The sequence below is a fragment of the Galeopterus variegatus genome, unplaced genomic scaffold, assembly GCF_000696425.1.
Source record: "Galeopterus variegatus unplaced genomic scaffold, G_variegatus-3.0.2 Scaffold2839, whole genome shotgun sequence".
Lineage (NCBI taxonomy): Eukaryota > Metazoa > Chordata > Mammalia > Dermoptera > Cynocephalidae > Galeopterus > Galeopterus variegatus.
In genome coordinates, this window is record NW_007728950.1 from 207,733 (window position 1) to 233,680 (window position 25,948).

Sequence of the window (25,948 nt, forward strand, 5' to 3'; positions counted from 1 at the left end):
ATACAAAAGAAGGGTAAAAACATTCTGAAAATAGATGAAGCAGAGACAACAACACAGCATGACTCACCAGTCAGCAACGCACCATCGCGTCCGGATGAAGCCTTTTCTCGACCACTTGCACTGAAAAACAGACAGGTTACACAGGTGAGAGCGGAGAAAGAGCGGAGAGCGACGGGTAGCTCACACACACCTGGAGGAACATGCGAGATGCTGCTCCAGACAGAAAACAGCGATTCGACTTTTTAGTGTTCAGGCTGCTCTACTAAGAAGAGCTGACGCGTGCACTCACTGTACAGGTGTAGCTTTTCCAGTGAACGCTTGCTCGGGCCGTTCCTGCTCAGCCCAGGGGAGGAAAAGGTACAAGGAAAATGACCACCCACTATCTTTGGAGCCCCCGTGCCTCCAGACTTGGGGCACACTGCTGGGAAGCCACGTGTCGCCCGGGCCCTGGGTGAGGATGTGGCTGTGTGAGCATCCAGACGGAGGTGCAAGGCCCCTGCTGAGCCGCAGACAGCACCTGCGCAGCGGCTCCCACCAAAGCTCCTGGTCGACTGGCAAGGCCACCTGACCACGAAGGTACCCATGAGAAGTGTGATGCTGGGGCAGGGGAACGTGGCCACCCACCCAGCACTGCCACAGGGCACGGGGCCTCTGCACAGCTGTAGGACCAGCTCCAGGGCAGAGCCTGTGCTGCAGTCCGAACATGTCCCCCAAATCCTCATGCTGAAATTCAACAGCCAACGTGACGATACGGAAAGGTCCTTAGGAGGCGATTGGGTCATGGGGCTCCTCCCTTGTGAACAGGACGAAGGCCCGTAGGAAACGGGCTTCGCGCAGCGTCCGGGCCGCCTGCTCCTCCTGCTCCTCCGCTCTTAGGCCATAAGGTGCCATCCTGGAAGCGGCGAGCAGCCCACAGCAGACGTCGGGCCTGCTGGTGTCTGGACCCCAGACTGCCCTGATCCAGACGGGTGAGGAGTGAGCTCCTACCGTTCACAGAGCGCCCAGCCTAACGGTCTTCCTGGCAGCACAGGTGGACCGGGACAGCTGCTGACAAAGGTGGGAGGCCGACAACCAGAAGGCGATGCTCACTTCTGCCACGTTTTCTCTACCTTCCTAAACATCACTTTGCTCTAGAATCTCAAAGACGGGCCCCGTTTCCCACACTTTCCTCTCGTTGGGCCTGAAGTGAGGGAGTAGGGCTGAGAGGGTGACAGGGTGAGCGTGGCGGTGGGGGGCGTGGGGCAGGGCCCTGTGACCGCAGCCTGCACGTGGGCACCGAGGCTGCCCGCGCTTCCTTCCCCAGCATCACTAACCCAAGTGCTGCTCACACTCATGCGGGGCATGTGGGCGAGAGGTTCTGTGCCTGTGCAGCCACTGGCCACTCAGGGCTACCGGGCACTACCCTGTGTGACTGGAGAGCTGAATTTCAAATCCTATTTTATCTTAATTTTAATTAAAATAGCCACACGGAACAGGGTAGCTTCACAGCCTCGGCAGTTTTCAGGGGGACTCCTGCCCAGCATTCCCTACAAGTGGTGGGAGGCCCTGGGAGGAGACCCTCCTGAATCCCAATTCATAAACACCAAGTGAAGAAAAACAGAAGCTGCAGGAACGTCAGCCCACCAGGTCAGGTACCGTCCAGTGAGTTCCCTGCAGGAGCCCAGCATCTGGGGGACAGTGAGCGGAGGAGACACCGCGGAGCGCAAGGGCTTGGAGGCCCATCCCCTCCACTGAGGACAGGCCTGCGGTGCGGGTGGAGCCGCACGGCACTCCAGCTGAGCGCTGGGAAACGTGCTGCCCGCACGAAGGAAGGCTCCAGAGAGACGGCTCTGGAGGTTAGAAAAAGAAGGTGCCCCCTGACAGAACACCCTGTGAGCCGTGTCCGTGTCTGTTTTTACTCTCCCTGATAACCACGCTTCTTGGGACAAGAGCCGTCCAAACACAGTACCCACCTCTTCCACTCCTATTCAACCCTTAACAGCAGTGTGGTTGCAAATTCCAACATTCTGCCCCAAATGCCCCCTTCAAGGTCACCATGACCTCCATGTCAAACTCCTGTGGACACCTCTCCGCAGTGGCTGACCTCCCGCCTCCCCCACTCAGGAGTTCGCCACCATGGGCACTGGGGGCGTGTCCTCTTGCCCTCAACGCCGCAGATGGGGACGCCCCCACCTCCGCACTGAGGCCCGTGTGCTGTAGCTGACCCAGGGCCTGAGCGCGTCGCGTTGCAGTCAGTCCTCCGGCTGTCGTTCCCCTCTCTGGCAGTTTCCAAGGCCTTCTCTTTGTCGTCAACGTTCTGCAGCTTCACTGAGTTTAGTACTCAGTCTGAGAACTCATGCCACAGTTAATTTAGGAAAACTGTCTCTTTTTTCCAATATTGCTCCCCAGTGTTTCTTCCTGGAATTTCTTTCAAATAAATATTTCAACCTCTCAAGGGGGCCTTCATGTCTTTTCCCTGTTCTTTCCTATAAAAATTAAAAACATACCACCACCCACACACTCCCCGTGCCTCCCTTGGGGAGCTCCAGAAGAACTCCTTGCACATCTGATCTTGGACCCGTCCTCGGAACGCACCCGTGCAGGACTTGCTGAGCTACCTTCGCAGCTGCTGCCCACAGGCTCTTCTCCACGACACCTTGCTCCTATGTAGGTGCCCAAAGTCTTGGCCAGCTAGTTCCACAAAACCAATTCTATTTGGAATAGATCCACATCTGGTGTCTGTCCTGGTGTGCAGTCTGCACTGAGCATGCGGCCCCTCGCCCTCTGTCTCCGGCAGTTCTGCAGCTGCCGTGCCTAGAGCCAAGTCAGGAGTCCCTACTCTCTGGGATGTGGAGGTGACATAGGTGCACTCACAGGGTCTGCAGGTAGATCTGGCCTTTCCCCTTCCAGGGGCAATCTTTCTCCTCTTCTACAGTCCCAGGCCCTGGGTGAGTAGACTTTTTATTTTTATTTTATTTTTTATTTATTTATTTTTTTGTCTTTTGTCTTTTTCCGTGTCCGGCAACGGATCGCAACCCTCAGTGTTGCCCCCGGACCGGACCGGGAACCGGCAACAGGATCGCAACCCTCGGTGTTGCTTCCCGCGCCTCGCTCAGCCAGTGAGCGGGAACCGGTCTGTATGTGGGATCCGAACCCTCGGGCGGGAGCGCCGCCGCGCTTCCCAAGCGGCGCACTATCCAGTGCGCCACCGGGCCGGCCCTGAGTAGACTTTTTAAAAGAAATAACAGACTTTATTTTCCAGAGCACTTTTCGGTTTAGGGAGGAATTGAGCAGAAGCGACAGGCAGTTCCCGTGCACTCCTCCCACATGACACACACACGGCTGGACACTTTGCTCCTGCTCTGCAGATCAAGGTGGCCAGCATCAGGCCATACTGCCCACTGGATGACAGGGCCAATGCAAAAGCGCCCAGACACGGGTCACGTTGTCCCCTAATAAGTGGTGTGACAGCTTCCAGGTGTCACTGCCTCAACGACCTGCGGCTGTGGGAGGGTATGGTGGGCTCATCCATTGGCGGTGTTGGATATAGACCTCTTACTCCAAAATGTGACCTCCAGCACTGCAGGCGGCTCTCCCTAGGAGCGTTTGTGTCTGTTCAGCGTAAGTAACTGTGTCTGTGATGAAAACGAGCAAACAGAAGCTGGCTGTGAGGAGGGGCTCCGTCCTCCTGGCAAGGGCGCCCTGCTGGCCAGGACACTACTCGATGCTCAGAAAGTCCCCATGGCAGGATTCCTGCTCTTCTTGCACCTGCACTCAAGAGAGATCACCTGCCGCCTCTGTCTGCAAAGCCTTTCCTCCACCTTCCACATATCCAAGTCCATCCTGCGCTCCCAGGAAGTCTGCCCACCTGGAAGCAGCCAGAGCACATCCCTTCCTGTGGACCTGGTCAGGCGTCCACCATCTGTGTGCCTGCTCACGCCATCTGCGTCCAAGCCTGCCAGGCACGGCCCACCCTCTGCAGTCGCAATGGTGGCAGCGGGACTGCCTGGGCTCCAGTCCCAGCTGCGGGGTGGTGGGCACGGTGAGGGAGGGCAGAGCCCACACCACAGGGTGCTGCAAGAAGGAGCTCCAGCAGCAGTCACAGCCGCAATCCTCACGTCCACCCTGTGGCGGGGGTGGGGAGAGTGTGCCATTGCCCCATTGTACAGGGTGGGACACAGGCTTCAAGGTGAAGAGCATGCCTAAGGTCACACAGAAGATTTGGGTTGTGGTTGCAGGGCCCCAGTCCTGAGCTCTCAGCACACAGGGGCCACTGTGGGATAGGCTAACGTGCCTGGTGACAAACTGTGGTCAGCAGATGCGGGCCTCTCTTCCACCAGTGCTGGAGCACAAGGTGGTGACATCTCTCCAGGAGAGAAGGCACACTCCCACCTGACAATGTCCCATCAGGGCATAACCACAGGCACCAACCTGGGCGCATCCTTGGTCTCTCCTGTCCCATGTGATGCTTCCTGACTGAAGGTGGGAATTGGTTGGGAGGATCATTCTTGCTAATCTTTGCGGAACCAGAATCTGTAGCGCAGAGCAGCCTAACGTGTTAAGGGTGAGCCTTTGGTAATGGTGCAGGATGACGCTGAGTGTGTGAACACAGTCACAGGGGTCGGCTCCCTAGAAACCACCTCCGATCCACGGGAGAGACCTGGAGTCCACTCTAACCCTAAGACGGGTGGAAGGGCCCATGCCAGACTGCACCATAGGTGACAGGACCTCACACAAGACATGGTTGATGAGGGACCACGAGAGTCCTCATCCATCTCCTCACTGATCCCATAAAGAGCCACCTGGCCACGGAGTGCCCCAGTGCACAAGGACGCAAGAGTGACTGCAGGGGAGGGCAGTCTTGTGAGGCCCTCCAGAAGAAAGGCGTGTCTGGAGGACAGGAGGTGCCCAGCGGGAGGAACCAAAGGACTCCCTCGCCCCCAGGGACATGCACCAACACAAAGCCCTCCGCCAGCACCCGCCTACCCAGGGGTCCATGTGGCTACTCCCCTCCCCCCTATCCCCCCTCCTCTTCTGTCCTCCCCCTACCACGTACCGCTGGCTGGACTCTCACTCTGGCCTCTAGGGCTCCCTGGCACAGGCCCTGCCCCAGGTGCTCCTCCTGGGTCCTGAACCCCGTGGCTGTCAAGGCTGCACCAGACCATAACCCCTTCCTCTGGACAAGTCACTGGAGGAAGGGGCTCTGTCCACTCCGTTCCCTCCCTCCACCACGTGCGCCTCCCCCAGCACACCGCGCACCGCCACGTTAGACCACAGTGTCTGACATGGAATCTCCACGGACACTTCCGTCGGCCCCAGCGGCCCCCTGGCCAACTCCTCCACATCCCCTGAACTCCAGCGTCACCCCAGGCGGACTCACGCCCACCCCACCCCAGCACATCTGTGGCCCGCTTCTCAAGTCCACACATCGTCCACTGCTCCTGCCAGGACGTGGTGCCATGAGGCTGGGGTCTTGTCCGTCCTGCTGGATCCAGGGCCCCCAGCGTACATTTTGCTGGAAGAGCCGAGAGAGGTGGCCCACCACTGCAGAGGCGGCATGTGTGCCATATGAGGAGCAGCTGTCCCTGGGCCACCACCCACCCAGTCCAGAGACACAGCAGGCAGGAGGACTCAGGGACACAGAGCTGCCACAGGTGCTCCTCAAAGTTCCCACGGCGCAGCTGAGATCCCACGCTGAACACAGCCAGGTTTTACCTGGGATCTAGTACGACCATCAACAGCCTTGCTTCCTTCAAAAATGGAAGGCATTTGTGAATTCTGTACCAGAAATTAATTGTCACTCCCCTCAGTTGTCCATTATTTGTGCTAATTAAGGTGTGCATGTATGTGCGTATGTATTTTGAATATATGTGCATGTGTGTACGTCTCTTTTTCTAAGATTTTTAAATTTTCCATAATAATGGAACAGAAAATAAAACAGGAGATAATGTGTTAATTTTTGCATAATACAGATTGATGATAACAGTAATTTTAGGATTCTAACAAGATTTTTAACTAAATTCCAAATGAATCCCATAAAATTTAACAGTATGACATAATATAACCAAATATCTCCACAGGACATTTGCAGAAAATACATTCCTCTCAAGATAAGCTCATATTTACAATTATGAGTTTGTAGAGACAGTTTCCAAGCGGCTCTGCAGTAAGAGAACATGAAGCTGGAACCCAAGACACTGTGCCACGATCCTGGCCATGGCTCCGAGGTTCGACCATGCATCCCCGGGCTCAGGCTGGACAATCCCATGCAGGAGACCCTCTCATGCAGTGTCCCGTGCACCCTTCAGCGTCGAGACCACCACTTCTTGGAGAGAGAATGAGAACTATAAAACCCGCTTCCCTAATTCCTGGACCCAAAGCCAGCAGAGGGGAGCCATTGGATGAGCCTTGAGACTCAGGCCAGTGCTAGGAGGGGTGGCCAGAAGGAACCCTGTCCCCAAGTTATCAGAAGGCATAAGTGCCTCTCTGACTAGGTCACGTCCCCCATAGCCCCCTGCTTGAAACACATGCACATGCAAAAACACACGCAGGCACGAGCATACATGCACACACATGCACATGAAAACGCACGCAAGCATACACACGTGCACACACACAAAAACACATATGCGGACACACATATGCAAGCACATGAACACATGTGCAAATGCATGCACGTGCAAACGCATGCACATGCACAGCCATCCTCAACTTGCACGACTGGGACATGCCTGCACCTCGGAGGGTCAGAGACAGGAATCCTGGGGCCTCCGTCACAGACCCATGGTCTTGGGATCTAAGGAAGGACCCAAGAAGTTTCTAGATGCAGACGCTCGCTGCTTGGCTGTTGCAAATGGAAGCAGAATGTGTGAACAGCCAAATGTCTGAGTGGCCTCTTCCACATCAGCCCAAGTCCTGTGACTTTCTGGTCACTGACCGCCTCCTGATCCTTCACTTGGGGATGCCACAGGAGATCAGACAGGGACCGTGGGGGCTCCACACCCCTGGGGCAGCCGCCTCCAGCTCTCACGTGGGCTTCTCTATTCTCAGAGAGATTATCAACACAGAAATGAAAACCACGTCAGGGCCACATCCTTCACCTTTCCCTATGAAGTCTCTGCTCAGGCCCCTGTTAATAGGATTCCTTTAGCCAGCAGATGGATTGCGAATACAGGCAGTTTCATCTACTAAAAGACAGCATAAATCGCCACGGAGAAAAGAGAGGCCGCCGGGAGGTTATCACCACACAGCCCTCTCTGCGAAAGCCCGCTTTAGAGCATTAGTGGAATTAATTCTTCTTCCGTAAGAGCTTGCAGCAGGACCTATGATCTATGGTAACAACCAATTTCTCACTACGGGCAAAAGGAAAAAAATGACTTGCCCTGATCGACTACACAAATCTGCTTTTTAAAAATGGCCTCACATTATCTGGAGTGTTGCTCCCAGAGGCATCATTTGAAATTCATACGGAGCCAAAAGCACCCATAAATCAACAGAGAAAGTTTTGTTAGTTTTATATGCAGTGGGTTGTAATTATTTGGAATTGCATTATGGCTCCATCATGGTGATTACATTTAGATTATCCTTAAGTGACGGTAATAAAAGAAAGAGAAATCAGTCTTAAACTAATTCCCTCCCCAAAGTGTGTTCAAATACCGCAAAAGGTCTGGTATGAAAGCACACAGGGGAGAAGGGGGGATGCCACGGCCCCCGCCACGGCGTTCCTGAGCGACACCTGAGGGCGGGGTGGAGGCTGCTCCTGGAGCCTCCTTCTAGTGGAGACACACAGAGAGCAGTTCTGTACATTCTAAAAATGCAACACTCCCGATAGGATGTTCTAAGTTTATGGTTTTTAAAAGAGGATTTTCCTTAATTTCCCAGGATGAAAGAACAAGCAAGTGAATTTGCCTGCGTACAGTGCCATCAGACCAAACGCCGCAGACCCCAAGGCAGCGACGGCAACGCTGACCCCAGGAGGCTGAGGGCCTGGCAGGGCTGCCCCTCCGTTCCAGTCACAGGCCTGTTGATCAGGGACCACCAGGCTGTGGACAGCAACCCACTTGCTCTCTAAGCCAAGAGATTGGTGTCTACGCAAAGATGCCCCAAGGCCTTTTCCTTCCCAGTTTTTTTTTTTTTTCCAGAAATGCATCTTGTCCTCTGTCTGTGGATGTGACAACGTGGCCACTGGAGCTGGGTCTGCAGAGTGCAGGGAGGGCCTGGACCCAGGCGGGGGCTTGGATCCTGCACAACCTCACTGGGGAGCTTTTCCTGTGGGAAGGGGACAGCTCCTCATGCTCCACCCTGCCTCCCCACCCCGGAACGATGCCAGCTCTGTGCTAGCACTGTAGAGGACCCAGCGCACAGGCCACAGGGACCTAGGCCAAGGCCATGCTCCAGACCCTTCCCAGGGCGCTCCCTTGCACAGGGTAGCACAGACACAGCAAAGGCCCCAGACCTTGCCCAGCCTTAGCCTGGGCTTTCAGCCTCAGCTCTCCACACAGCTGCACCCAGCAGAGGGGAAAGAGCCGGGAGCAGGGCTGGCCTGGAGGAGAGCCCGAGGGTGAGAGTGGGAGCAAGGTGGCCTTGGAAGGAGGCATCAAGGCCAGAGGGCTGCCGAAGCACGGAGGAGTCAGGGACGCATGAGGCTTCCCTGGAGGAAGCACGTGGTGGTGTCCCATGTGGGGTGCCTGGTGCCTCAGCCTCGTCCCTTGTCCTGCCCACCCACAAGGACGCAGTGACACTTTTCTGAGCCACACTAGCAGATCACTGCTGAAGCAGGAACAGGGCCATGGACTGACACTCAGTGACACCCCCAGCTGTGAAGACCAAGAGGTGGGGAGAGGCTCTGCTCACCCAACAAGGGAAGTGGGGATGAGGGTGGCCAGGAGGCAGTGTGTGCTCCTAGGGAAGAAGTGCACGCAGGGCCTCCGGGCCGGTGCCTCAGGAGCTCATGTGTCAGTGGGAACAATGTGATGCGCACACCAGGATGAGCTGTGTGGAAGGTGGCGTGCAAAACACACACTAGGGAGATGTGCAACACAGTGGTGCTCGGGGGAACTCTGAACATGGGCCGGCGGTGGCTTGCAGCTCCTGCGCTCAGCCACCGCGCCCTGGTGTCCGCGGCTCATTGTCCACACCTTCCCCAACGTTTGAGACAGTACATCTCATAGTATTTGAAGGAGAAAAGTCACACATAAAGACAGGTGAGTTCCTTGGGGGGGCTGACTCGCATGCTGCCCCCCCCCAATGTCACATGCGCCACCACACGGGTCCTGCATCCAGGCCCTGCCTGCCATCAATCCTGACAGAGCAGGGCCCCTGTCATCTGCCATCCACTCACCTGTTCCTGGCTGGACCCACCTCCTATCCCCTCCCCCCAGCCGACCTCTGCCAGCCCTGGGTCCCTCTGGCACCATTGCCTCCAGGACAGATGAGACACAGCCAGCAACTGGATCTCAGGGTAGGAGGGATGAACAGGGAGGACCCAGGTGTCCAGCCCCATCACCACGAGGCCAATAGCCCCCTCGACCAAAACAGGGCAAAGGCAGGTGCAAGGCCCAGAGCAAGGGTGCCTGTGTGGGAGGAGCTGGGGGCTTCTCGCCTGGTGGGATGTGGGGTCACCGGCCTGGGTTCCAAGGAGTGGTGTTCCCGTGTCCCAGTCTCCAGAGGCCAAACAACCATGGGGGTGAGCTCGGCCAGGGCCCCGGAGAGCACCACAGTCATCACGGGACCCACTGAGGGAAGATGCCAGGCTACTGCACCCCTTCCTTTGACAGTCTGGAGTGGCCCTGCTGCCCCATTTTCATTCTGCTCTCTTCATGCCACAAACCTGCCAGCATCTGGGCAGAGGCGAGGCCATCAGGCTGGACGTGCTGCGGCCCCCCCCCCACCCTACCTGTCTCTCCCCAGCACCCCCACATTCAAATGGGTCCCTAAAGTCTTTGGTCACTCTGAGATGACAGCCAGAGGCCGGAGCTCAACTATACCAGGACTCTGAAGCTGACTACTCAGCCCACGGCTTCTCCAAGGGAACTGCAGCCCCCACCCAGTCTTTCTAACGGGAATGCCACCACAGTGGCAATGTTCAGGGAGCATCACCAGGACACACCAGCCTCACTGAGCACACAGACGGTGCCAGAGCAAATCCTCCAAGCTGAGGACATGCAGGGCAGAGGGAGGGGGCCTGCTGACACTGCGTCCTTGGCCCTGGATGATGAACAAGGAAGTTGAGCCGTGGCAGGGACAGGAGGCGGCCAGTCCTTTCACTCCAGACGTGGGTCCTAAGCAAGTTAGTAAAGGTGTTGCCTTGCTAGAGACTAGCCCAGCATACAGGTGCAGCCTCACTGTGGAGCGACCCATGGAGAAGGGACTCTCTGAGTAATCCTTCCTGGGGCTGACTGAGCAGGTGAGCCGGACACAGTCCCCTACATCACTGTGCAGGCGGGGTGGACGCACAGGGAACCGCCGACGGGAGGTGGCCTCAGCTCTTCAATCAGCTCCCCAAATGCCTCTGCTCAAGCGTCCAAACCCTGCTGTGATTTAACAGTGATAAAAGCGCAAGGAAATAGACCTGGATCAACGTGTTAAGTTAACACAGGCTGGGAAGACTCCTAGAACACTGGTTGTAAGGTTTACTAAGAAATAACAGGATGCAAAATAATGTGTACTGCAAAGCTACACAACTACGCCAGTTGTTGCACAGACAAATCATAACCAAAGCCAAAACGTTTCGTTATTTTATACTAAGTTTCTATTTGTATTGTCAGAGCTAGGGCTCAGACCTTTCAAACCCATTGTCCAGACTGGGTCACCAGACCCCTCTCGTGGAGGTCCATGCTAGATAATCGGGAGAGATCCTGGGAGCTGTTGACAGATGACACAAGCTCAGTCCTCAGCAACGGCAGCAGCAGCTTACAGGTCTGGTGGTGGCGGTGGACTCTTGGAGGGTCCTGGGGGTCCTGGGGGCCCTGGCGGCCACAGCAGCAATAGCCTCCAGCAGCAGCAGCCTCCCCATGGTCCCCCCAGGGGCATCCCGGGGATGGGGGGCCCGTGCATCAGAGCCACTGGTCCTTTATACTTAACTCTATAACCCAGGACACCTGGTGCACATGCGCAACTACATTAGAAAATAACCAAGGAACACCTGGGTGCACGTGCATATTTACAGCAAATGCTCGGCAAGATTCTGAACATCTGAGGGGCCCTGACCATTTTCCTATATTTTCCCAACATGTACAGTGTAACAGCGGCATAAAAATTCTAAAACACTCATATAAAATTTAAAAATGAACTAAAACCCAGAGTAAGTGTACCAATGCTTTATGACTGATGTCCAATTAGTGAGACAATGAATGGTCCCTCCACTCTCTAAACTCTCCGTATGAAGCAGGCACAGCCACTGGGACATGGGGCTGAACCGCCTGCTGGCTGTCACCAGCCCTGTGCTACATCTGTGAGATGGGACCATGCCCCACCCCCACGTACCCAGGGAGGGTGAAAGAGGCCGCCTAGTGAGGCCCCTCCGGCACCCCAGGCCTGCAGTGACCGCCACCTGCAGCGTGGGCTCTGACTACCAGCTAGACCGACCCACTCACACCTGAGTGTGCTGGGAGACCCAGGTGCACACCAGGTGAGCTGAATAAGAACTTTCTCCTCTTTTGGGGAAGGTTCTTTTGCCTGGAAATGATGATAGGAGGCTTTACTGATTGATGGAACGCTGAACACCTGAGACCTGTCTGCCCTAACCTAGGAGAACCTGCATCAACCCCCACGAGTTCTGAGCCTCCCAGGAAGACAATGCCACAGTGTGGCGACAGCCAGGGAGTGACGTGCCCTGCGTCTTACCCATGACCTGCTCACTCTGAGCAGCAAGCGCATCCCTGAGGAAGCCGACGGACGCGCCCTCCAACACATACCTCGGGGAAATAGTCCTGCGGAAACTTCTCTTTCTCCAGCATGGGCGTGCTCTCTAACGTGTCTGAGTAGATCTCTTTGCCAGTGACCTTTTTATACTTCTTAGCTGGAAAAGACCAGAAGGATGAGGTGAATAACTTCATCGCTGTGCCCTGTCCAACCAGGCAAGCATGAGGAAGTCCTGGGTCCTGGGTCCCACCCGTGCAGCCCACAGGGAGCAAGGGAGGACTCCAAGAGGGAGACCACAGAGGGCCCCCTGAGGCAGCCCCCAGCAGGCCAGCTGCTCCTGGATGCCCGTGGCTCGTAAATTCCGTTCCATGGCCTGGAATCTGACACTGCACTTCATTATCCCCTAAGAGCTCCCAGCCTGCAGATTTACAGGGGCTAATTGGCATCCTCTTTTAAAACCATGAATATATTTAAGAGGGTTGTGGAATCACCATTCACTCAGACCTTCACGTGAATTTATTTAATAACATCGATTTCCTCCTCACATCCAGCCAGCATCACTCATCTTCCAGGGAAGAGTTTTCCATGAGGTGGAGAGAAAGGGAGTGGGGCGGCAGCTGGCTGGACCCGCGCTGCCAGCTGCGCCCGGCACCTCCCTGCAGACACCCACGACCACCTCCCCCACCCCTTGTGGTGCAGACACCCCTACAGACAGGGGTTGGTCTTAGTTATCTTTCACATCCAGGCCCAGCGTCCTTTCTTTTTAGAGATGGGATTCCTGTGCCCACAGTGCTGTGTGATATATAAACGCATTAATCCGTTCCTCAAAGTCCTGCTGGGCCCGGTGGGTGGATGGCTGCTGGTCTCGCCACAGGACGCCACATGAGGAACACAGGCTGCACACAAGCCTCCCGAGACCGCTGTGGGTGCAGGGCCCATCCGGATGGCCCTCGACCCGCTCCTGCCGGCTGCCAGCCCCGGCACCCCACGTTCCCCCACTCCTGGGCCAAGAACAACTGTTATCAGGGTCGAGCTCCTGGGGTGTTGAGCAGGTTCTTTGGAACAAATGACACCTCTGCTGCCAGTGTTTCACGATAACACGCCTGGGGTCTTGTCAGCAGCTGGAACCTGTAGCTCCTGGAGTTGTCCTCCCCAATGGGGAGGGTTAGTGGGGCACACGGAGGGGGGCAGCATCACGAGCAGAGCGCGGACCCCAGGCAACAACAGAGGGCTAGCGGCGACGACTCGCAAGGAGACAAGCATGGAGCCCACTGGCCGACCCGGGGCCTGTGACCTGCCCTGCCCTGCCGTGTACAGTGCTGGTTTCTGGGAGCACTGGTGGGGGACAGAGGACGGGTCAGAGGACTGATGGAATACGGAACAGACATGGCATGGAGAACAGTCACCAAATCCAGAGCTGTGCGCTAAACGTGCCCACATCTCCGCTGACCTTATCCCCAAACGCAGAGACGAATCCGCGAGGGCCTGGGAGTGTGTGGTTCTGAAGCCGCTCCCCAGGCCCCCCCCTCCACCACCAGCACTGTGCAGGACCGCCACAGGTCCCTCCCGCTCAGGGAAATGCAGGCCGTGCCCTGGGACAGGCAGGCACAGGGTCAGATGGACCAAGCACAGTCTGTTTAAATAAACGAGTGACCACCACGGGGCTTCACTCCGTTCAGTACCACCCATCTGCAGTCAGAAAGGGAGTGCATGTGCATTTAATCACTGGAGGCACTTACGGCGGACCCCCACCCATCTCTGCAGAACAGTGTCTACCACACGTCACCCCTGTGTAGCTGTCAGTCAGGCTGGTGCAGCGGAAGTGAGGGCCACCGTGTGAGAAAGCCACCAGCACACCTGTCTACAGCAGACACATCCTGACATGCACGCAGGGACGGGCATAACTCACCACACCTGGGCGTCAGAGGGCGTCCCAGAGCAAATCGCCACGTGGGAGCCCACAGGGTGGAGCCAGCATGAGTGTGGGTTCCCCTCACACCAGCACGCTCCCTTCCATGCACCACCCACCACCTTCTCCAGCTCCCCTCCCAGCCAGCAAGTCTCTGCAAAGGCCCAGCTCAAACGTCACTCCACGGCCATGGGTTCTCCCGTATGGGAACATCCACTGAGCCCCGTGGGGCCTGGGCCAGAAGCTGAGGACGTGGAGAAGACACAGCCTCGACCTTTGAGGGGTGTGAACACGGGACACAGGTCCCAGACACAGGACACAGGTACAGGACGTAGACATGGGTTTAGGAGACAGGACACGGAGAAGAGACACCAATGCAGGACACGGCCTGAACCTCCCAGGAGCACAGGCCGGGCAGACCGCGCAGATGGCTGTGCTCCTTTGTCGGTGCCGTGCTGGCTCTACACGACCTTCACAGTCAGCCTGTGCGGGCCTGCTCCTCACACATGCACCTGCTGTGTGTCCTCATGCGGTGGAAGAGGGCAACCCACCCTCCTCAGCCCCCTTCTGAGGGCACTAATCCCATGAGGAGGGCTCTGCCCTCATGACCTAATCACTCCCAAAGGCCACACCTCCTAATGCCATCCCCTTACGGGTTAGGGCTTCAACATGTGAATTCCAGGGCACACGCGCTCCAGCCGCAGCGCTGCCATGAAGGTGGGCCCGGCCCTACCTAGTCTTTGGCTTTTCTCTTCAGTTTTGTGGTTTTCCTCAGAAGACTTGTACATATTTCATGACATTTGTTCTTTAGTACTCCCTTTTCGTGTGCTCATGTTTTTAATTTCAAATTCCACCCGTCAGGGGCTGGTACCTGGGAAAGCAAATGACTTTTGTACGTCGACCTTGCGTCCGCCACTGTGCTCTACCTGCTGATCAGAGCCAGCCTGGTTTTCCTGTTGTTGTGACTCTTTGGGATTTCCTGCACAGGCAGTTGTGCCACCTAAGAACAAATCGGCTCCTCCCCACCCCCGCCCTGTCAATATGCCTTTTCACTCTTTTTCTCGTTCCACTGCGTGAGCTAAGATTTCCAGTGAGATGCTGAGAGACCTGGTAAAAGGGGAATCCTCGTTCCTAACCACAGGGAGCGGGGGAAAGCATCTGGTTTCTCATGGTTTGACGTCAGCTGCAGGAGTTTTGGCATGTGTTTTTGTCAAGCTAAGTCCCCTCTGTTCCTAGTTTGCTGAGAGTTTTTATCATGACAGGAGTTAGGTTTTGTCAAATGCTTTTTCTGCATCTATCAATATTACCATATGATCCTCCTTCATTAGCCTGCTATGTGAGAGATTATACTAACTGATTTTCAAATGCTGAACTAGCCTTGCACACCTGGAATAAATCCCTATCGGTCACAGTGTATAATTCTTTTTGTACGTTGTTGAATTCTACTTGCTAATATTTCATTCAGAATTTCTGCATTTTAGTTCATGAGAGATTTTAGCCTGTAGTGTTCCTCCTTTGTAATGTCTTTATCTGGATTTCGTATTACGGTGATGCTGGCCTCATAGAATGAGTTAGGAAGTTTCCCCTCTGCTTCTCTTTTCTGGAAAAGATGGAGGAATAGCCTAACTTCTTCCTTAAATGCTTGTAGAACTCACCAGTGAAGCCATCTGGGCCTGGTGCTTTCTTTTCTTAGAAGGTTATCAATTATCAATTCAATTTCAGCTGCAGGGCTATTTGGACCACACAGTCTTCCTTGTATGAGTTTTCAGAGATTGTGTCTTTCAAGGAATCAATGCGTTTAAGCTGCTAAACTCACAGGCACAGACTCGTTCATAATACTCCTTTATTATCCTTTATATCCAGGGGGTCAGGAGCAACTACCTCGCTCTCATTCCTGATGTTAATGATTTGTATCTTCTCCCTTTTTTTCTTGGTTAGTCTGGCTAGAGGTTTATCTTAAACTCACAGGCACAGACTCGTTCATAATACTCCTTTATTATCCTTTATATCCAGGGGGTCAGGAGCAACTACCTCGCTCTCATTACTGATGTTAATGATTTGTATCTTCTCCCTTTTTTTCTTGGTTAGTCTGGCTAGAGGTTTATCAATTTTATTGATCTTTTCAATGAACCAGCCTTTTGCTTTTGTTAACTTTCTCTATTGATCTCCTGCTTTCAATTCTGTTGATCTCTGCTCTAATTTTTATAATTTCTTTTCTTCTGCTTACTTTAGAGATAATTTTCTTTTCTTCTTCTAGTTTCCTAAGGTAGAAGCTTATGTGATAGATCTGATCTTTCTTCTTTCCTAATACATGTATTCAAAGCTACAAATTTCTCTGTAAGCATTAATTTTGGTAACACCACACACATTTTCATGAGTTGTACTTTCATTTTCATTTAGTTCAAAATATTTTTTAAATTTCTCTTGAGACATTTTCTTTGACCCATGTGTTATTTAGAAATGTGTTAATATCCAAGCATTTGAGGATTTTCCAGATCTCTTTCTGTTATTGATTTCTAACTAAATCCCATTGTGATCTGTGAGTGTATTTTGTACGATTTCTGTACTTCTAAATTTGTAAAGGTGTGTTTTATGACCCAGAATCTGGTCTATCTTAGTAAATGCTCCTTGTAAGCTGGAGAAGAATGCATGTTCTGCTATTTTGGATGAAGTATTTTATAAATGTCAAGTAGATTCAGTTGCTTGATGGTGCTGTTGAGTTCAACTATGTCCTTACTGATTTATCTGTCCATTTACAATAGAGGGGTGTTGAAGTTTCCACATATGATAGTGGATTCATCTACTTCTTGCAGTTCTACCAATTTTGCCTCATGTATTTTAATGCTTTATTCTTAGGCACATACATGTTAAAGATTGTTATGTCTACCTGAGGAAATGCTTTTTATCATTAGGTAATGTCCCTCTTTACTGCTGGTAACTTTCTTTGCTCTGAAGTCTGCTTTGTCTAAAATTAATATAGCTACTCCAGCTTTCTTTTTATTAGAGTTAGCATGGTATGTCTTTCTCTATTCCTTTACTTTTAATCTTTATGTGTCTATATATTTTAAGTGGGTTTCTGGCAGATAACACATAGTTGGGTGTTTTTTATTCATTCTGACAGTCTTAGTCTTTTAATTGGTGTATTTAGACGATTCACATTTAAAGTGATCTTTGATATAATTGGAGTAAAATCTAATATATTTGTAACTTTTCTATTCATTGCCTTTGTTCTGTTTCTTTTTGTCTTCCACTCTCTTTCTGCCTTCTCGAGTTTTTATTAAGACTTTTCTATGGCTCCATTTTCTCTGCTGTAAACATATCAATTATACTTTTTTTAAAAATAAATTTTTAGTGATTGCTGCAGAGTTTGCAATATACACCTTTCAAATAACACTATATTCCTTCACAGATAGTGCAGGTTCTTTAGAGTATTCCTAATTCCTCCCTTCCATCTCTTATAACATTTCTATTATTCATTTCAGTTATCCATAAGCTACCACCCCTCAGTAAATGACTGCTGTAATTACTTGAACAAAAGTTATCTTTTAGATGAATTAAGAGTCAGAAAAAAATATATTTAAAATTACCTTCATTTATTCCTCCTTGAACGCTCTTTCTTTATGTAACTCGGAGCTTCTGGTCTGTATCATTCTCCTTCCTTCTGACAAAGAATTTCTTTTAGCATTTCTTGCAAGGCAGGTCTACTAGCCACAAATTCCCTCAATTTTTATTTGTGACAAGGTCATTATTTATCCTTCATTTTTGATGGGTAATTTCACTGAATACAGAAGTACAGGTTGATGGTGTTTCCTTTTATGCTTTAAATATTTCATACCACTCTATTCTTTCTTACATAGTTGCTGAGTAGAAGTCCTATGATATTCTTATCCTTCTTCCCTAACAGGTAAGATGTTTCCTCCATATGCCCCAACCCAGGTTTCTTTGAAGATTTTCTTTCTTGATTTTCTGCAGTTTGAATATGATGTGCCTATGTGTAGACTTTTGGGCATTTAAACTCTGCTTGTTGGTGGTGTTCTGTTAGCTTTCCAGATCTGTGGTTGGGTGTCTCTTATTATTTCGGAATATTCTCAGCCATTATTACCTCAAATATCTCCTCTGTTTCTTTCCTTCCTTCTCCTATTGGCATTCTCGTTATGGGTAAACTATACGTTTTACAGCTGTCCCACAGTTCCTGGACATTTTGCTCTGGATTTCTTTATTCATTCTTATTTCCCTTTCCTTTTTAGTTTTTCATTTTTGAGGACAAATCTTCCAGTTCATTGATTTCTTCCTCAGCCATGTCAGGTCTACTGATAAGCCTATCAAAGGTATTCTTCGTTTCTGTTACAGTGTTTTTGATTTCTAACATTTCCTTTTGATTCTTTCTTAGCATTTCCACCTCTCTGCTTACATAGAGAAGACCGAAGTTACTAAAAGCAGAAATAAAGCAGGGGCATTGTTACATTGTAATTATGGTTTTCCGTGGTGGTAAGATTCAGTTTCTTCCTCCTTCTCATTTGGATTTTGTTCTCCTAGTGGGGTTTGTTCTTTCTTGTGTATTCGTGGCAGTGATTATCATTTTTAGATTCCAGATGTAGGACTTCCTTGAGGACTTCTTGTAGGGCTGTGGTGAACTCCTGCAGTTTTTTGTCTGTACAATACACTATTCTCCCCTCCTTTCTGAAGGCCAGGCTTGCTGGGTGTAGCGTTCTTGGCTGGCAGGTCTTTTCTTTTAGTATTTTGAACGTGTCATCCCATTCCCTTCTGGCCTGTGGAGTTTCTGTTGAGAAGTCTGCTGTCAGTTTGATTAGGGGCTCCTTACAGGTGACTTGTTGCTTTTCTCTTGCTTCTTTTAAGATTCTCTCTTTATCTTTGAGCTTTGACAGTCTGACTATAACGTGTTTTGGAGAGGATACTTTTGGGTTGAGTCTGTTTGGGGATCTATGAGCCTCCTGGATCTGAAGGTCTATGCCTCTCCCAATACCTGGGAAGTTTTCCAATATATTTCATTGAATAGGATTTCCATGCCTTTTCCTTTCTCCTTCCCTTCTGGAACCCCCATGATTTAATGTTTGTGCACTGTAGGTTGTCTGCTAGCTCTCTTAGATTGTCTTCATTTTTAAAATTCTTTTTTCCTTTTTTTTTTTTTGTCTTGCTGGGATATTTTAAAGAGACTATCTTCAAGATTTGAAATACTTTCTTCTGCTTGTTCTAGCCTGCTGCTTAAGCTCTCAGTTGTGTTTTTTATTTTGTTGAGTGAATCTTTCCATCCCATGAGTTCTGCTACATTCATTTTCAAGGTATTAACCTCTTTATAAATTTTCTCCCTCATATCCTGATTTTTTTTCTTGTTTCATTATGTTGTCTGAGTTTTCTCATATCTCAGTGGTTCTCCTTAAGATTGTTGCTCAGAATTCCTTTTCATTCATTTCAAGAGTTTCCTGCTCTATGGGGTCTGGTATTTGAGAATTCCTGTATTCTTTTGGTGGTGCCGTATTTTCTTGGCTTTTTGTATATCTAGTATCTCTGTGTTGATGTGTGGTCATCTGGAGAGCAGTTGCTTTCTCTGTTACTCTGGAGTGGAGTTTAAGGAGACAGTCATTCTCTTCTTTTTCTGGTCTCTGCTGGTGACTCTCTTTGTGTCAATGTAGTCAAGTCTCTGGTGGGTCACCTGCACAGTGGCTGTGGATACTGCTGTGGCATCAAGCCACTTTTGCAGCAGCTGTGGCAGTGGCAGGCCACCCACATGGAAGTGGTGTTTTCAAAATGCTCCTTGCTTGCTTCTGGGTGGAGGGGGCTGCCTGCCCTTGGCTCCTGCCTAAGCCCCTGGAATCCTTAGCATATTAACCACAGTTATTTTAAGTCCCCAGTCTGATAATTCCAAATCTCTGTCATACCTGACTCTGGTTCTGATGTTTACTTTTTCTCTTCAGACTGTACTTTTTACTTTTTAGCATGGCTTGTAATTTTTTGTTGAAAGCAGAACATGAATAATTGGGTAAAAGGAACTGGAGTAGGTAGACCTTTAGTGTGAGGTTGTAGACTTATTTGGCAAGGGACTAGGCTGTGTTTACTGTTTGCTGTAGTTGTAGATGCCAGAGATTAAAATTCCTTGACTGTCCTTGTTTTTGTCTCCTCTGTTGCCTTTGGATTTCCAGTGAGACCTCTTCTTAAAGAGTCTGAGCATTGTAGGTCATTCAGTTGTAATGCCCTATTATGCTAAGGCAGTGAGGTTTGGGGTCTCAGTCTTCTAGCAAGCTTGAACCCCTAGGCTGTGACAGTCACACCAATGCTTAGGTGAGACAGGAAGGCTAGAGGCAGCTGGAGTCTGGTATTTCCTGTTCTCCAGGTAGTCAGTCTCTGGTAAGATCCCAGCAGATTGCAATCCAGTGAATCAGTTCCCTGAGGGCAGGTCTTGTTAAGAACAGAGTGCCCCAGTGTATTTCAGAATGGTTCCTTTTGCTCCTGGTGATAACAACAAAGGAAGTGTTCTGTCTGGCTAGTCAGCCTCCAGCATCCGATCCATTCCCATTAGAGTGTTGCCATCTGCTGCTGCTGCAGAGGCAGCTCCTGCCCCTGGTAAGTTATGATATTTGTGTCCACCTGTCTGTCTCTCCAGTTTTTAGGGCGGCAATTTGCCCCGTTACCTTCATTCTCTGACAGATCTCAGAAGAGTCATCTATTTTCAGCTTGTGAAGCTTTTTTCTCATGGGAATGGAGTGATGACTTCCAGACTCTTTACACATTGGACTGGGAACTGTGAGTCCCCTTCATCCCTTTTTATCTGTGCCATTTGGCACTTCTTAAATTTCTAACTAGGTTTTATTTTTTTTAATTCAGGCTATTACTTTCAAAAACTTTATTCAAACTTTTCACAAATTCTGATTGCTTTTGCTGACAAGCACGCCTGCCCCTGCTGAGACCCCAGCAGGCTAGGCCATCACGCACTCTCAGAATTCGCACATATCCCTGACACACCCGGTGCTCAGTCACGTGCATTGTTCACACCATCCCGTCTTGTCACTGTTGACAACGTGGAGGCCCCTGCAGGTTCTGTTAGAGTTAAACATATCTCTAATGCACAGTCTTAAATAAACTGTGGGTCAGCCCAGTACTCTATGATTGACAAGATTTGGTAGTAAAATTTATATGTCAATTATTACTTAAAAACAGAAAAAGTTCTATAGATTTGGAATACACTTGAACTTGACATCTAAGTCCTTGTACTGCCCCCAGCTTCCCTGGGGCAGGCGTGTCTGCACGTTTACCTCTTCTCACTGTTGCTCATGGCTCCGCAGCTCAAGACCATGACACACTGACGTCCGGTGTCTATTAAAACCGTGGGAAGAGCAGCCTCTGACCCCTGCCTCCTGCCAGGTCTGCTTAGCTATTCCTGCCTCATTGCTCAGTAGGAAAATCAGATGCTAGTATTTACAAGTATATGAAGAATTCTTAGGCAGCAGGACAGGTGAAAAGTCATTCTGCTGGCTAGAATCCTGCTCTCAACGTTGATGAAATCACTATTCCAGTGATTTGGAGAAGACCCTGCTTCTCAATTTCATCAGAGGCACTCTGTCTCCTGAGTGAGCAAAAATAACCAATCTGACACATTTAGCTGCTCTCCACAGCCAGCACAACTTCAGTGACATTTCAAATTGATGCAATCTGGCTCTAGAGCCTAGATGGAGTTAAGAAGGATTTACAAACAGTAGGAAAAGATAATCTTGAATGGAAGGTAAAGGCACAGATATCCCAGAGACTGAACAGGGCACACACTGAAACCCCTCACATCCGGGGCAATGCATGCAGATGCCCCTGAGACACAGACATGAACAAGGCAGGACAGGATCCTGTTGGCAGGAGCATCTCAGGGCAAATCTTAACCAATACAGACACACAGTGTCTGCCCACTAAACAAGGGGCAACGTTGTCCACAGCCACAAACGTGTTCTGGTCCATTTTTGTTCTTGAAATATGCAATCCCCTCATTCTGTTTTTCATTTTCTCATATTCAATACAAAACTTCCCCCCTTTCCTCTTAACTCTGTTATAGGAAGCCAGACTGCCATGCCTGTGCCTCGCTGGGCGCAGGGGTAGTGACAGGGCTGCCTAGCAGTGTGGGACAGCATCAGACAGGGGGGCCACCAGGCAGGTGGGCGGATGTCAGAAAAGCCAGAAAGGCAGGTTTTCACATGCAGTCCCTGGTCCGTGCCTGACGGTAAGTGACTCATAAAACCCAGACCACAGGGGCCTCTCGGGAGGACACAGGGCAGAAGGGACCAGAAGAAGCCAGATCGATCAGGGGCAGAATTCCAGACGATGGCATGGAGTCTTACCTTTAAAGTCAAACTGGTAGATGTTTTTTAAGGATTCATGAAGAAAATAAAAGCTTCCTAGTGCCTGTAGAGCAAAAAGAGAAATACAGTGAGAGAGCGCAGCTGGAAATGTTTCTAAAGTCAAGTGTGAATGGCGAGTAAAAGGAGCTCCTCCAGACTCCAGCGAGAGCTCGACTGGTTGTGACTTCATCATAGTCACCGAGACACAGATATGAAACACAGATATGAAACCTACAAATGCCCAACACCAGGAGCTCCAGCCCGCGCAGCACACCGTGGCAGCGGCATTTCTCCCAGCAGACCCGTGCGCTGCAGCAGCTGCCATCCCGGTGGAGCAGCGCTGTCCCCATGCTCTGACGTGCACCCTGGGCACCCCCAGGCCCCAGGATGATCTCTGCTGGCCCTGCCCTTCCCTCTCCATCTCCTCATCCTTCAGGACTGAGCTGCAATGCCACGTCCCCAAAAGCCACTGGGCCCTCTCCCAGTCATGGATTAACTAAACCAACAGCCACAGGCATGTGCTGCATGCCCAGCACCACTCTGGGCACTGGGGTCCCCGAGGAAAAGGCGGAAGTCCAGGGGCAGGGCTGGGGAAGGGATGGCCACAGAGGCTGGTCGGGGGGACCCTCCACCAAATGTTACTTCTTGTTGGTCTGAGATTCAAATTTAATGTGGTATTTTATATATACAGTCATGTGCCCCATAACGACCTTTCAGTCAACCATGAACCGCACATATGATGTTGGTCCCATATGATTATAACTCCTACCATATTTTTACTGTGCCTTTTCTATGTTTAGATACAAATGCCACTTTACAATTGCCCACAGTATTCAGCGCAGTAACACACTGCACGGGCTTGTGGACTAGGAGCCCCAGGCTGGGCCACGTAGCCTGGGTAGGGCAGGCTGTACCGTTGAGGTCTGTACACGTGCACTCGCGATGCTCAGACAATGAAGACATCACCTAATGACGCTCATGCAGTAACACACTGCACAGGCTTGTGGACTAGGAGCCCCAGGCTGGGCCACGTAGCCTGGGGTAGGGCAGGCTGTACCACTGAGGTCTGTACACGTGCACTCGCGATGCTCAGACAATGAAGACATCACCTAATGACGCTCAGAACATACCCCACCGTTAAGCAACACGTGACTGTGTGTGTATGAATTCATCTACATATATGTTTCTATATGTGTGTGTAAGCCTGTAATTATATTATTTTTTTCTTTTGCTAAATCTGGCAACCACAACAAGGGGCCTGGGGAAATTTCGGGTGATAAATACTCTACACTGGATTTGTTGTGGTAGTTACAAAACTGTATACATTTGTCAAAACCCACTGAACTGCACCCTAAAAAGGGTAAATTGTGCCATCTATAAATTATACCTCTATAAACCTGACTTAAATGAACAAGCCCCACTCTCGTGGAATTCACCCTCCAGCAGGAAGACACCAGCATGCTATGCAGGTGGCTACGGGTGTCAGGACCAAGCGGGGTGGGAGGAGGGGCAGACAAGGCCCGCGGAGGAGGGCATGGCTCACGGGCCTCCTTGAAGCGCGAGTTTCATCCCGATGTGCTAGGTACGTGACCACCTGCAGTGTCCACTTCCTCAAGCGCCTTCACTGAAAAGGGGACCTAGCAACACAAGTAGAAGAAAACATTTCGCCTCCTGGGATCCCAGCCCTGAGGAGGAGGGGAAGGACGGGTGACAGGGTTTCACCGCTGGCATTCCTCCCGCCCTGCACGCCCGCGCACGTCCCTTTCAAAAGCACACAGGCCAGGCCGCGCATTCTCCAAAGGAGTCAACGTCCATCTTTCTGGTAACTCACCTCCCTGATTCTGTGTTTTAGTATAAATAATTCATCATGTAGGCAAAGCTAAAATTTACTACCATGCAAAATTTAGATGGGAAATAAACTTATTTTAATAATCACAGATAAAAAAACACAGTATTAGAATCAATCAACTCTTGCCTCAGAAAACACCCAGTCATTTCCACCCACGGAAATGACCTGGTGCAGGTCCACACTTTCCCACGTACGGTTCTGACGGGTCGTGGAGGACACACAGGCCACGCCCAGCGACAGCACAGACGAAGAAGACCCTTGCTGGGCTCCACATTTGATGACAGCACAAACTCAGTCACCTTTCAAAAACTGAAACTCAAGTTTTGCTGGAATACTGCTTGGTTTTAACATTTCTTTTCTAGGTGTTGAGTTCTGCAAAAACTCTGATACACAACGCAGGGGCCAGGGTCCTCCCCTCACACCGGGAGCCGGGTGTCTGGGCAGGGAGCGTGCACCGAGGCATCTTCCGGAGGCCGGGCCCCGCTTCCGTGGCCCCCTGGCTGCTCGCGGAGCCCTGCTACCACCTGCTGCGCGGCTGCACGCCAGCCAATCCCGGGGTGCAGGTGACTGGCTACGTCCCTTCCCCTTTGCCGCGCCACCCCTTCCCCATGCCCCCTCCCTCAGCCTGCCAGTGATTTCACCTCCCCACCGTGAATCCAGCACCCAGTCTCTACCGTCACAGCAGTGGGGTTGCCGTCAGCTCCCCCCCCACATCCACAACCCTCTCACACACGTGCCCCTCACTGCCTCCACCGTGACCTCTGGACAGATTCCAGGGCTTCCTGCTGGTTCGTGCCCATGGCGGCAGCCAGGCCCCCCACAGTGACCAGGCCTCAGGAGGACAGGCTTGGTTAAGGTCAGCGTGTGCGGCTGCCCACAGCACACTTGCTAGAAAATACCGCGCTGACCCTGGGGACAACACAGCTGAGGCCTGCAGTCTAACAGAACTTACTAAAGAGAGAACAGGGTCTGTGTCTGCCCTGGACAGGGGCGTGACACTCTGACTGCCACCTGTGCTGTGCTGGGCGGGGAAAGGGGAAGCAGCGACAGCTGAGGAGCAGAGACACACTCCGTCTCCAACCTAGTCAGCCAGAGCACACGTGGGCACCTGAATGTGCACACACGCCTGTGCACGCTCATGCCTGAGGAGGGCAGGAGAGCCCTGAAGCCTCGGGGTACCCGGTGGGCCTCCAGCCCCGTATCCTGGCCACCACCCAGACACTAGCAGCTCAGACCAGCTGACATGACAGGACCTTCTGTCCAGGGAATGGGGGACGAGAGGCCCCGAGAGGGGCACGACGCAGGCTGGCTGTGGATGTGAGGCTCCATTATTCCACAAGCACCTCCTCTCCTCTTGCAGGTGGGTCTGGGACGGGGCAGACGGGGTCTCTGCCCTCATGGGAAAGCCAGGAGGTGGCAGAGTCCACATGTCATACATAGCTGACACCAGACTTCAGGCCTTACTGGGGCTCATCTTTGTCCTCAGGCCCTCTAAGGTTCCTGGCGCAGGCCACGTGCCATGGCGAGCTGCCGTCAGGTCCTAAAAGCTATGTGGACTGGAACTTGGCATGTTCTTGTGCCAACAGGCACACACTCGTACACCCAGGGAGGCTCACACTTAGCGGGCACAGAACACACAGGCAGCACACCAACTCTGCTGGGGTGAGGATGCTGCCAGCCTGACCCTCCACCTCACCAGACGGGGACTGAGCCACCTTCCAGTAGACCCTGAAAACAGCCAGTGTTTGGCTTTCTTTCCTTGGCAACAGAGAGTTGAAGCCACCTCTCAGAAAGAGGGACAGTGGGACATAGGCGGCACAGAGTCATCCCGCTTTCTCCTGGGATCTGAGAAAGCAACTGGAGGCCTGCACCCTGCAAGTGGGAGTTCACCCCCACTCCATCGACAGCGCGGACAAAGGGCGCCTCCCCACTCGAGTGGCGGAGAAAAAGTCGGAAAAGTGCAGGAGCGCCTCATCTCACCTCACGTGCTGCAGACTACCGCCGACTGGACAG

General features: G+C 51.6%; 1 protein-coding gene across 1 annotated transcript in view; it reads right to left on the bottom strand.

Annotated features, from left to right (window-relative positions):
- LOC103599063 (type I inositol 1,4,5-trisphosphate 5-phosphatase-like) overlaps positions 1-22,436 on the bottom strand; it is an 83,122-nt gene extending 60,686 nt beyond the window's left edge. The window contains exons 1-4 of the mRNA XM_008583150.1: positions 22,322-22,436; positions 22,087-22,188; positions 11,895-11,998; positions 68-120 (exon numbers count right to left, since the gene is read on the bottom strand). Of these exons, the coding sequence (XP_008581372.1) occupies positions 68-120; positions 11,895-11,998; positions 22,087-22,188; positions 22,322-22,436 (374 nt within the window). The remainder of the gene's footprint in view (positions 1-67; positions 121-11,894; positions 11,999-22,086; positions 22,189-22,321) is intronic.
- Between the last annotated feature and the right edge of the window lie 3,512 nt (positions 22,437-25,948).